This window comes from Anopheles coustani, chromosome 3 (genome assembly GCF_943734705.1).
Source record: "Anopheles coustani chromosome 3, idAnoCousDA_361_x.2, whole genome shotgun sequence".
NCBI lineage: Eukaryota > Metazoa > Arthropoda > Insecta > Diptera > Culicidae > Anopheles > Anopheles coustani.
In genome coordinates, this window is record NC_071288.1 from 61,520,577 (window position 1) to 61,533,976 (window position 13,400).

The following is a 13,400-nucleotide window of genomic DNA, read 5'->3' on the forward strand; positions in this document are numbered from 1 at the left end:
ACAAACCCATGACTTGCAGCTGTGAAGTGTGTGTGCCTTCACCGGCGCGGTTTGCCGCATGACAGGTGTAGTTTCCGGCATGTCGAGAATGGACCGACTCGATTGTAAGCATACTGGCCTTGTGGCCACTCTTCATGATCAGTATACCGTCGTTCGTAGCAATGCGTCGTCCGTTATAGAGCCAACCGATGTCGATCGGTGTGTCACCCTTGGTAACGATACAGCTAACCGAAGCCGTGCTACCCGTATCGAACGGTTCTTCGCCAAACTCAAAGGGCAAAATGATTGGAACGGCTAACAAACAAGGTTTGGATGGTATCGATGAAAATAAGTGGAAATGGATTCGAGGAAGGAAAGAAAAAGGCAGAACGAAATGCCATAAATGCCTATGCAAAGATTTCTCCTGTTACCTATTACTCGCAGTTCGGATGTATGCTCGGCAGTTCCTGCTTGATTGCGGGCACTACAGGTGTAGTTTCCGGCTTGTTTCGACAGGACGGACTCAATGGAAAGCATGGAAATCTTATTGCCACTACGATTAATCAGCACACCATCGCTGGCCGACAACCGGCGGCCATTGAACAACCAGCTTATGTCAATCGGTGCGTCACCCTTCGTGACGATGCAGCTCACCGACACCGTGCTGCCAGTGTCATAAGCATCGTCGCCAAACTCGAAGGGGAAAACGATCGGGACGACTAGAGAACGCGGACAGAGCGGACATGGAAGGACCAGAAAAAGTGACAAGGATTAGTGAAACGGAGTGGATCGGCTTACCCATCACCTGCAGCTCGGCAGTGTATTTCGTGTGCCCGGCACGGTTTCCCGCATGACACGTATAGTTCCCGGCGTGGCTCGAATGGACCGCGTCAATCGAAAGAATCGATACTCGGGGACCACCTTGCGTTATCATCATACCATCGCTTGCTGCCAACCGACGGCCATTGAAAGACCACCCGATGTCGATCGGGACGTCCCCCTTCGTGACAATACAGCTTACCGAGGCCGTACTGCCCGTATCGAACGCTTCTTCGCCGAATTCAAACGGGAGGATAAGGGGAACGACTGAGACGCGACGCCAATTTCGCAATGAAACATTGCAAGAACAAATCACCCAACAGCAATAAGGACGCATTGGAAGGGTTTGGGGATCAAAAAGAATGAAAGAAGACTAGTGTTAGCAACCAATCCACCTCTTACCCATGACCTGCAGTTCTGCCGTATGCTGACCACTGCCGGCCGTGTTCCTAGCAGAGCAAGTATAATTTCCTGCATGTCGCGATAGGACGGACTCTATCGAAAGAAGGCTAATTTTTCCACCGCTCTTCGTGATCGTCACACCGTCGTCTACACTAAGGCGGCGGCCATTAAACATCCAGCTAATGTCGATCGGTATGTCGCCCTTCGTTACGATGCAACTCACTGACGCCGTGCTACCACTATCAAACGCTTCCTCACCAAACTCGAACGGAAGGATGATAGGAACCGCTGATATTGTTCGTAGGAGGATTCAAGGAGAGGCCAATGACAAACCGAAGGGAGGATGGGAAATAAACAAACACAAATATGTATATCTAGTGTCGATAGGTGAGTCCTGCCTACCGATGACCTTCAGCTCCGAGCTGTGCTCAACACTTCCGGCCGCATTGCTCGCTCGGCAGGAATAGTTGCCGGCGTGCCGGGAACGAATGGACTCGATGTAAAGTGTACTCATTTTCTGGCCCAATTTAGACACGGTAATGCCATCGTTGCTCGAAATACGACGACCGTTGAACAGCCAGCCGATGTCGATTGGAACGTCTCCCTTCGTGACCACGCACTGCACCGAAACCGTGCTAGATGAATCAAACGGTTCCTCGCCGAAATCGAATGGCATTATCTGGGGAACGGCTTATTACGGGAGAATTTATTCAATCAGGTACTAGCGCGAAAATAAGATAACCTAACCGATTAGACCGAGAAAGGAACTAGTGTAGGGATGGGAGGCAAATGTGAACCGAAAACCGAATAACCCCTACTACAGACGATATACCGATCACTTTCAACTCCGATGTGTGCTGTGATTCGCCGGCCTTGTTCCTAGCGACACACGTGTAGTTTCCGGCGTGCCGCGATTGCACGGACTCGATCGAAAGGATGCTGATCTTCTGGCCACTCTTCATGATGATAACTCCATCGTCGGTCGACACTCGATTCCCGTTAAAGAGCCACTCGATCATAATTGGTGTGTCGCCCTTCGAAACAACGCAGTTGATCGACACCGTGTTCATCATGTCCACGGGTTCGTCGCCAAAATCGAACGGGAAAACGGACGGTCCAACTTGGGGAGAGAGGAAAAGTTCGGGCAGGTATTCACATCACTGCTTTAGGAGTTTTGTATTGAATTGGGAAGGACGAGTTGAAATGTATCTCAAGGCAACCGGGAACTGTACCGTTCACTCGCAGCAGAGCCGTCTGCTGTACCTGGCCCGCTCGGTTCTGGGCAACACACGTGTAGTTTCCACTGTGATGGTCTCGTACGGCATCAATAGACAGGACGCTCATTCGCTGGTTCGTGCGGCTTATCGTTATACCATCCTCCGACGCGATTCGACGATCGTTAAACTTCCAGAAGATGTCGATCGGGAAGTCACCCTTGTTTACCGTGCACGACGATGTTACCATGTCGTTTAAAAAAATTATATCGCTCCCGAAATCGAACGGGAGCATTTGAGGGAGCACTTTTCAGACATTGTGGCCAAGAAAACCCGGGAACACAGGACCAATGAAACGAGGAAGGGAAAGCAGATATAGAGGTATAGCAAAAAATGTCTAAATCGAACCGTTCACAAACAACGACGCCGTATGGACGGCCTGGCCGGCGCGATTTTCCGCGATGCAGCTGTAGTTGCCCGAATGTCGATCGCGTACGGACTCGATTGTTAGGAAGCTGGTGCGCTGGGTTTGTCGGGATATCAATATACCGTCGCTGGTGATCAGGTGCTTGCCATTGAACTGCCAGCGAATGTCGACTGGAGAGTCACCCTTGCTGACCGTACACGAGGCCGATACCGTGTCAAGAGAAAAGATTTCCTCGCTGCCAAAATCGAACGGAACTATCTGCGGCAGCACTGCGAACGTTTGTTGCGACGCAAAAAGACGAATAGGAATTGTAAAACTGGGATCAGGTAAGGGACGGCACAACGCAAGCGCTAAGCAAATGCAACTAAGGTCCAAAAAGCCCTCAGTTTTTGTTTCACAAACCGTTCACCAACAGTTGCGAGACGTGTTCCATGCTTCCGGCATGGTTCATGGCGATGCAGCTGTAGTTGCCACTGTGCCGGTCGCGCACGGATTCGATACTGAGCGTGCTCAAGCGGGGACTTGGACGGCTGATTAGGATGCCATCGTTCGAGTATATTTTGCGCCCGTTCAAGAGCCACACGATATCGATCGGAAGGTCACCCTTATTGACGGTACACGTGGCAGACACCATGTCCATAGCGAACACGGCATCTTCACCGAAATCGAACGGAACTAGCTGTGGAGAAACTGTGACAAATACCAATGTGGATGGAGATCGGAACGAAACAGAAAAAAGCAAGGGAGATACTCGAAACGACATTGCACTAGAGCATGCATCAAATCGGTCCACAGGTCGCATTCACCATTGACAAACAGGACTGCGGTGTATTCCACCACGCCGGCCTGGTTTTTCGCGTGGCAGGTGTAGTTCCCACTGTGCCTGTCCCGCACCGAGTCGATGCTGAGCATGCTGATCCGGCCACTCGTACGACTGAGCAACACACCGTCGTTCGTGTACAACTTCCGTGGGTTGCCCGGGCTCGGAAACGATGGCGTAAACACCCATCCGATTTCGATAGGCATATCGCCCTTATTCACGGTACACATCGTCGACACCATATCGAACTGGTTGTTCTGTTCCTCGCCAAAGCTAAAGGGAACGATTTGGGGCAAAACTGCCAAAGAGGTGTATTGTGGTTAAACACGGAACTTCTGCGATTAACGAATTAGTAAATAACCCAATTGCCAGCTTCACTCGGACCGCAAATTAGCCATAACTGTCCACCATATTCAATGTACATTTAATAAATCACATTCGTTGTGTTATTTACGTTAAAAAGAGTTGGGCCAACCAGATACCGACAAGAATTTCCAGATGGTTTATCATCGTATTTCGACCAATCCTATTCTTCGTCGATATCTCGGGCCTAATAGAAAAATTTGGACAGTTTTCCGCCCAACAAAATAACGAAACATTCCACTTACCCATGACTTGGACTTCCAATGTTCCGCGAGCAGTGTATCCTTCGGAGTTTTTAGCGACGCATGTGTAGGTAGCTTGGTCGGAGTTTCGTTCGACGTTTTCGATGATCAAGGTTCCATTGGGGAACACTTTCTGCTTACGGTTGATTGGCAATTGACGGTTGTCTGAAGAGGAAAAGGAAACACACCTCATATTGACTCCACGGTCTTCCTCACAGTATCAAATAATTCGTACCTCTCTCCCAGACAATCGACTCAATCGGATAGCCAGCAACCGGGCAGGTCACTATCAACGTTTCGCCAGCCACGATAGCCTTCTTTTCCATCGTACGTACGTACGGCAAACCATAGACATTCAGCTTGGCGGAATGCTCGGCGACGCCAACCTTACTGCTAGCCATACATTTGTACAAACCCCCGTCGTTCGAATGGATGGAGGTGATGTTCAGATGCGACACGACATCGCCGTTGACGGTTACGTATTGTCCAACCTGGTACCGCTCGCTGTTGGTGATCTTCTTGCCATCCAGCTCCCAGCTGATTTCGGGCGTCGGGTTACCGCCAGCAACACACTTCAGAAACACGGATGGTCCTGGGTGACGCGTTTCCTCCGGGAAAGCTTCGCGAATGATTGGCGGATCAACTATAGCAAGAAATCCAAAGAACACAAAGTTGCATAACGGTTCACACCCTCCTGTCTATCTTATTTCTTCCGTAACACTTACATCGTCCTCCGAGCTTGAGCTCCGCACTGGCCTGTGCGCTTTCCTGATCGTTGCGAATGAAGCACTGGTACATACCCTTGTCCTCTTTCTTCACCGATTCGATGCGCAACACCGCATCACTGTGGCCCAGCGATTTGCCGTCCTTCGTCCAGGACACCGTTTTGATGGGGTTGCCGGAGAACTTACACGTGAACACAGCCGGACGCCCGAAATCTACTGTCTGCGTGCGAGGCTCAATCTTGGCCGCTAGCGGTGCTGTCACAGTCAGAACCGTTTCGACGCTTTCGCCTCCGACCGAGTTGTTAACCACGCACAGATACTTGCCGGAATCGTCTACGACGGCGTCCTTAATGATCAGCGTTCCCGATACCTGTTTCACGCGCTCATCCAGAACAACGGCTTTCTTCTGCTGAGTTCCCTCGAGGTACTTGTACCATCTGGAATTGTTTGAGGAAAAAGATGAAAACGAACGAGCGTTAAAGTATGGGGGATAACATTGCTGAGAGAAGAGGATTCACATAGCATTATCCATAGTCGTGAAAACAAAAATAAAACCAAATAAAGAAGCCAAAGATTGCAACGGTTGACGATGGAATAAAGTAAATGATAAATAGAAAATAAGTAAAGAAAACAGAGTAAAAACAAACATAAAAATTTAACGGAAGAAAATTTAACAAACAAACAGCAAATGTTGCATCAAACAAAACACATGAAAGCGAACTAAAGCATTATAATGACTATGGAATATAGCTCATATGAGGGAATATGAAAGGGAGAAATTTTATGTAAAATTTTGACGAAACAGTTGCTTTTTCCTGTCCCCACATTATACTGTTACCTGGTAGAGAATGAAAGTAATCTCGACAGCAAAAACTATGGTTTTACTTTGTTTTAGTTTATGTCACTGTACAAATTATTTTTTGATATCAACATTTTATTTAACTTAAATTTTAAATAAAACATAATTTAATTAATGAAAACTAGCTTCTCTTTTAATCATGTATCAAAATTTTATTAAAAAAAATATTTTAGTATGGAATTAATAGCATTGATTGCATTAAATTAACTCAACTGATTTGTATAACACTAATATAATACTTTTTGTGACAAAGTTTTGCTTTTAGTGATCTTACTTTCATTACTCAATACTTACCCTACTGCCAAACTGCATATAATTTCATAGATTTGTCTCACATAATTTTTTTTTTTGAAAAACTAACTGATCAACTCCAAGCATGTAGATATCCCAAAACCATCTTTTCCTGACCAACCTATACAGTACTTGTTCATTCAATCATGGCCTCATAAACCATATCCTCGTGCCTTACCTAAAGCTAGGCATCGGAAATGACTGACCCATACAGAGGATTGCAAAATCTTCGCCTGATTTCACCTTCATTTCTTGCAGTAAGCCTCCGGAAATTTTAGGCGCCACACTTCCAATTGGTTCTGATTGAACAAGATACAATAGTATATAGCGTTGCACACTTTATAGATAACGAACATATTCGTTACCTAAATGTTGGGATTGTTGAACTTATTTGAATTACTTTTCTTAGAGTCCTGTGTACGATTACCTAAAGCTGGGCGTGGGATAGGACTGCCCGAGACAGAGAATCGCAAAGTCATCACCAGCCTTCACATTTAAATCTTGCAGATGATGACCGGCAATCTTCGGCGCAACACTGCCAATCGGCTCTGCAGTGAAACAAGTAGAGTGAAGCACCAGATAAAAAAAAATGTACACAATCAATTTTGCAGTGTTGTTTTTTACAACAAATTGCCCGAAAATTGGTGTGAATCCCTGTTTAGTTGTTTGTTGTTGTTTACAGTATTTTCCTAATCCGTTACCTAAACACAGCCACAGGGAATGATTGTGCCAAGCAGAGGAGTGCGAAAGTAGCATTGATTTCAACCATCATTTCCTGCAGCCGCCCTCCGGACACTTTCGGTCCTACACTACCGACAGGCTCTAGAGAGTTTGTGGAAAAATAATAAGTTCATCCAATTTGATTAATGAAAAACAAATGTCTGAATGTGGGATGAATGAATCTATCATGTTGTTTAAATAAACGGATTTTCCTGTAGCGCAAATCAAATACGAACCAACGGAAGAAACTATGACACCCAACATAAAACCAGCACGCCAACGTTAAAAAAGGATTGTTGTACGACGGTCAATGGTTTACGTTAAAAAAAGCTCCTCATCCTTGTGCGATGTGTGCGTGTACTTCGAATGGGCTGGCTAGAAATTCAAAGCGTACGCCAGTAAAGCCAATTAGATGTACGGAACGGAAACAAGACACAAACTCAATCAAAACAAAGCGCAATCAGCAATCACCTGAAGGCCGGTGTTGGAAAGGCTTGCCCAAGACAGAGTATTGCAAAATCCTGCGCACTTGTTACACTCATTTCCTGAAGCCGATCTCCGGAAATTTTCGGTGCAACACTGCCGACAGGTTCTGCGGGGAAAAGAGAGAAGAGAGAAAGTGTGAGAGAAGGCGACGGTAGTGTACAAGCAAACTAGGTCGAAAGGATAATAATAATAATAAGCAGCGTACCGGGTTTTTCTGCTCTATACTTTCGTTAAACCGAAGAGAATGGGCATCTAACGATCTTGATGGTGTTTTAGACGCAAGCAGATGGTTGTAATAAGAAAACTGCCTAGAACGAAACCTCGCGGATTGGTACTTTCAGTTTATTTATCATATTTAGCAACTATGTCTAAAAGCCATCAAGATAAATTTAAGTATATATGGAGAACATATACTTTCTCGTGCTCATATTCCTACTTTCAAATGTGTGCACTATTATTTCGGTCGTGTCTTGTTTCAGTTCTAATGCACAATGATCGCCGGAACGCACGCAATCGTGACGATAACGACCGACGGTGCTGACATCCTGCAGAAATTGGCTTACCTCATTATTGGTACCGGAAACGCTTGGGCCTGACAGAGCAGCGCGAAGCTGCTTCGGGCCGGCTTCTCGAAAATACTTCCCTTCGATTCCGACGAGAACGTTGGCGGCTTGGAACCGACGGGTTCTGTTATCGGGCGGGAGGGAGCGGGAAAGTAAATGGAATCACCTTTAACTTCACGCATTGTATGCTAAGCTCTAAGACGTTGAGCACTTTACTTTTGGGATGTTGCTTTATGTTGGGTAGCATATGTTCTACTCCGTGCGCTTCCAAAACATAATCTGATAATCGGAAAATAGGAACAGTATAATGTCCACCAATGCCTGAATAAAAGCTAACTTTAAACAACAATTAATTCACAAACCAACCTGGTGATCGGCACAGGATACGCCTGAGCCTGACAGAATAATGCAAAGGTAGTATTTTGGGGCCGCCGAAAGATGCTTCCCATCGAATCGGACGAGAACGTGGGAGCTTTCGACCCAATCGGTTCTAGCGAGGTATAATAAAAAATGCATAAATTAACCCACCCTCTCATTGTTAATCTTGCCCGAATGTTGGGAATAATGCCTGGTGGTACCAAATACGACTGGAAGTCATACCTTGTGATCGGTACCGGATATGCCTGCGCCTGACAAAATAAGGCAACTGTCGAGTCACTCGGTTTGACAAACATGCTAATTTTGGAATCAGTTGAAAACGTCGGTGGCTTCGAACCGATCGGCTCTGTTAACGGGAGGGTATACAAATATAACATAAGTTAAACTAGGAAATCGCAATCAAAACAAGAAGATATACATTTGCCTGAACGAGGAAACAGATTAGAGGGTCCCAACCATACCTTGTGATAGGCACAGGATAAGCTTGTGCTTGACAAAACAATGCTAACGTCCGGTTGCTGGCCTCAACGAAGGAGCTACTTCGGGCGGAGGTTGAAAATGAAGGAGCTTTAAGTCCGATGGGTTCTAATGCAAGGGTATAATAAACAGATAAGGTTAACAATTTAGGTTATCCATTGGTTTTTGACTGAACAAACAAACTGCCTTAGAATGCTGTGTACCGCAACCTTCGTTTATGGTAATACAGGTCCAAGTGTTTTTAGAAAACACGCTTAAAGCAAAGGAAGGGTAAATAGCTAAGAATAAACTTAAACCCGCTGTTCAATTGGGTTTCCAAATTATTTGTTTCGGATGTTAGATTGGACCGAATCCTATATTGTAACCCAAATGGTCAACTGTCCTACCTAGTAATTGGAACCGGAAAAGCCTGTGCTTGACAGAACAGGGCAAATGTTGTCTGGCTTGGATATTTGAAGGAGCCACTAAGCAGTGCCGACGCAAACGAAGGTGCCTTTAACCCGATAGGCTCTGGTCATCGAAGGAATGCACAAAAACAGTCTTTAGATTTTGCAAAGAATCTCCTGTTTCGGTGGTTATTATTAATCGAAACTGTTACGCACTGAATGTTGGTTTAGGGAACAACAATTTATAGCTATGAGGTTACCTTGTGATGGGCACCGGAAATGCCTGAGCTTGACAAAACAAAGCTATGGTCGAGCGGCTCGGGAGCTTAAATGAGCTGCTGAGGGCGGCCGAAGGGAACGAGGGAGCCTTCAAACCGATGGGTTCTGGTAAACATGATAAGATGGGGGATACTTGAAGAACACCACGTCCACACCATGGAGCGAAAGATGTCAACAAACAAATTGCCTGAATATTGCGCGCCTCAAAGCCTACCTTGTGACGGGAACGGGAAAAGCCTGCGCCTGGCAAAGCAACGCCAAACTGGCACTGCTCGGTTCGACGAAGGAGCTCGTGCGAGATGCGGACGAAAAGCTGGGCGCTTTAGAACCGATCGGCTCTAGGAAGGGCGCGGCAACAAGGATTAGTTACATTTTCTATTAATCTTTAAACCCCAAAAGTAAGACAAATTGCCTGTATGGGATTACCTGGTGATAGGAACGGGAAAACCTTGCGCCTGGCACAAGAGCGTGATTGTGGAGTGAGCCGGCTTCTTGAACGAGCTGGTACCAGAGTCCGACGGAAAAGTGGGTGCCTTCGATCCGATCGGTTCTTTAACAACACACCCGCGACGGGTCAGATATAGTCAGTAACAAGGAATACTTTCACTACATAATGGATCAAACCAAAACCCTGCGACCAACAAAGTGCCTGATGTGTGGAGGATAACCGGATATGGGATTACCTTGTGATCGGTACCGGATAAGCCTGCGCCTGACAGAACAGTGCGACACTCGTGTTGCTCGGCTTCATGAACGTGAACGTTTTCGAATCGAATGAGAACGTCGGAGCTTTAGAACCGATAGGCTCTAGAGAAGAAATTCGTTGAAAACAAAATTGTAAAATTCATAGAACCCTGCAGCTTCTAACCACAGATGCTGGTCTGCCCGAATGTTTTATGAGGGATAGAGTTTTACCTTGTTACTGGTACCGGGAATGCCTGCGCTTGACAGAACAAAGCAATGTTTGTACTGCTTGGTTTTACGAAGTAAAGCTTCTTGTAGTCAAAACTAAATGTAGGAGGTTTAGAGCCAATAGGTTCTGCAAACAAAATGTGATGCGATAGGATCAAGTGAGTCGAACGTGTAGAGGATTTGTAAACCTTTGTTATGCTAGGATAGTATTGCCTTCTGTGTTTGTAGCAAAAACGCTGTCATCCGAAGTTTCTGACTTGTCATAAATATACAAATTTTTATTCCCATAGTTATGTCACCGATGAAGGTAATTAATAAAACGTATTAAGCTATTATTCCAGAAAACGGAAACCCATTCCTATGTTTATACACGTACCTACTAATCGGTACAGGGAACGCCTGAGCCTGACAAAACAGTGCTAAGCTTGTATTGCTAGGCTTGTTATAAGTTATGCTCCGTGCATCGGATGGAAACGTTGGAGCCTTCGAACCAATTGGTTCTGCAAAACAAAATAACCGGATGAAATCGCTACATCTAACATATCACTGTATAAAAATCAAAACAGGGATACCCTTTGCTGCATTGCGTCCGCGATGGCTAACACCTACCTAGTGATCGGAACCGGAAATGCCTGAGCTTGGCAGAAAAGCGCCAAGCTGTGATTACTGATCTTTGTATACGATCGACTGTTCTCGTCTGATGCGAAAGTTGGTGCCTTCGATCCAATCGGCTCTACAGATGTCATGGGGGAGGAAGATGACGAAGGAAGGGGTAACGAGAGGGAAATTAATGCCAAAATTAACATTTACCGATACACTGGAACTGGAAATGCCTGAGCGTTACATAGGAGGGTTAGTTGCTCTCCAGCGCCAACTCTGGACACGAACAGGGCGGCATCATTATTGAACGAAGGTGCCTTAAAGCCGACCGGCTCTAGGTTTAGAAAAACATCAAATCATGTTGCTCAGTTGATCAATTCATCAACAACACGTTTACCTGAACAATTCACCTAGAGACAGGGTACCCAAGGGTTCAGAATTAAATATAGTAAACGACAGACAAGGTGATGGTAATATAGAATTCAATTGATCCAATCCAGATACACAAAGATCCGAAATCTTGAAACAGAAATACTCCTATCAATGATGTCTCGGTAATGGTAAACCGTCAATACGAAAACAAATATAATTTCCACAAAACAAACTAAAAATATTACTATATTACACCAAAAAGATCACTAAAGATGTCTCCAAATTACCTATAGACCGGAACCGGAAATGCTTGAGCATTGCACAGAAGCGTAATCCGTGTCCCAATCTCCCACGAAAGCGCAAACTGTGATGCGTCGTTGTTGAAGCTTGGAGGTTTAAATCCTACCGGTTCTGCGTAGTTACCGATTAATGTACATTCAAAACAATATCCATTACTTTTTATAACACTTTTACAACCCAAAACCTCGGAAACGCCCTTGGTTATAAGTACCCTGGTCGGTGCCTACCTAAACACTGGAACTGGATATGCCTGAGCCTGGCAGAGTAAGGCAACGGTCCGATTTAGCGAGCTATCCACGTAGTTCATAGAGTGCGTGGCAAACGACGGCGCTTTACTTCCAATCGGTTCTATAAACGTATTAAATTAAGCCTTCTAAGTTCACAACCCCAAAACTACGTGCCCGTGCTACGATTTTGCCTTTGCAGAAAAGTTGGGATAGAGTAAACATCTGCACTTACTTGAAAATGGGCACCGGGTAAGCCTGCGCTTGGCACAACAACGCCACGCTGGAGCTGACATTAACATCCAAGTATGTCATAATATTGGACCCAAATGATGGTGCCTTGCTACCGATTGGTTCTAGAAACAGAAGCGGGTTTCCACACAGTTAGAGTGCCCTCCCGTGGTGCGCAACTTAACTTGGGCACATACAACAATTGGCCGGGATAGGGAACCCCGTCGTCTCCCGTTGTTTTTTATATAACCGTGTGTAGGATCACTTACTTGAAAATCGGAACAGGAAAGGCTTGTGCTTGACATAGCAGTGCTACGGTTCCATTTAAAGAGCTTCGAACAAATGCCATGGCGTCGGTGGAGAATGAGGGTGATTTGCTACCGATAGGTTCTAATTAAAAAGTGGATAAAATCACAAACCATTGAAAGAACGAAAGTATTCCTGGGGAAACTCACTTCAAAAAAGGTTTCAAAACAAATTTCTGAACACGGGAAACGGTATGCCTATGTCGTATGAACACGAAAGAATCTCCGGATAAGTGAATCTTGACCCTACCTGAACACTGGCGTAGGATATCCCTGAGCCTGGCAAAGTAACGCGACGCTAGTATTCAACCGCGTCATCATAATAGTAATGACGGTAGTAGAGAACGATGGTGCCTTGCTACCAATCGGTTCTAGTAGGAGGCAAAAAACAAATAAGTTACGATCAGAGGAAATTCTACGCCTTTTAAAGTACCTGAACACTGGAACAGGGAAAGCCTGTGCCTGACACAACAGCGCCATCGTGGCATTCGAGGCGGCTCGTACCACCGCTATCGCTTCCGACGACAGAGAAGGAGCTTTGCTGCTGATCGGCTCTAGGATCGTCGGAGGAAATAAACCGTGAATCAAATCTATCGTTATGCTCTTTTGCTTACAAAACTACCCCGTAAATGTTGGACTAGGAAAGCCTATGCATGGTAGAGGTACCTGAACACGGGAACTGGAAACGCCTGAGCTTGGCATGTTAAGGCAGTGCTTGAGTTCATTGCTGTCTTGACCGCTACGGTAACGGCGTCGTTCGAGAAGGAGGGAGATTTGCTACCGATAGGTTCTAGATGTTTAAAATACATACACACACATCAGTACACACATACTTCTCATATAGTAACCAGAGAGTCTCCGTAAACAACCCAACCTAACCTGAATGAAGCTACCGGGTACGCCTGGGCGGGACAGAAAAAGACCACACTCGTGTTCATGCGACGCTCCATCCAATTTTTCTTACTATCCACCGAAAGAACTGGAGGCTTTGCACCGATAGGTTCTAAAGGACAAAGAAAGAGATCC

The 13,400-nt window shown here is 45.6% G+C and overlaps 1 protein-coding gene across 1 annotated transcript in view; it reads right to left on the minus strand.

The window, feature by feature from the left end:
- The window catches only part of LOC131259281 (cell adhesion molecule Dscam2), a 57,308-nt gene that overhangs the window by 25,245 nt on the left and 18,663 nt on the right, over nt 1-13,400 (minus strand). Inside the window, exons 6-9 of the mRNA XM_058260733.1 lie at nt 4,992-5,428; nt 4,502-4,909; nt 4,270-4,431; nt 3,244-3,531 (exon numbers count right to left, since the gene is read on the minus strand). Coding sequence (XP_058116716.1) covers nt 3,244-3,531; nt 4,270-4,431; nt 4,502-4,909; nt 4,992-5,428 — 1,295 coding nt within the window. The remainder of the gene's footprint in view (nt 1-3,243; nt 3,532-4,269; nt 4,432-4,501; nt 4,910-4,991; nt 5,429-13,400) is intronic.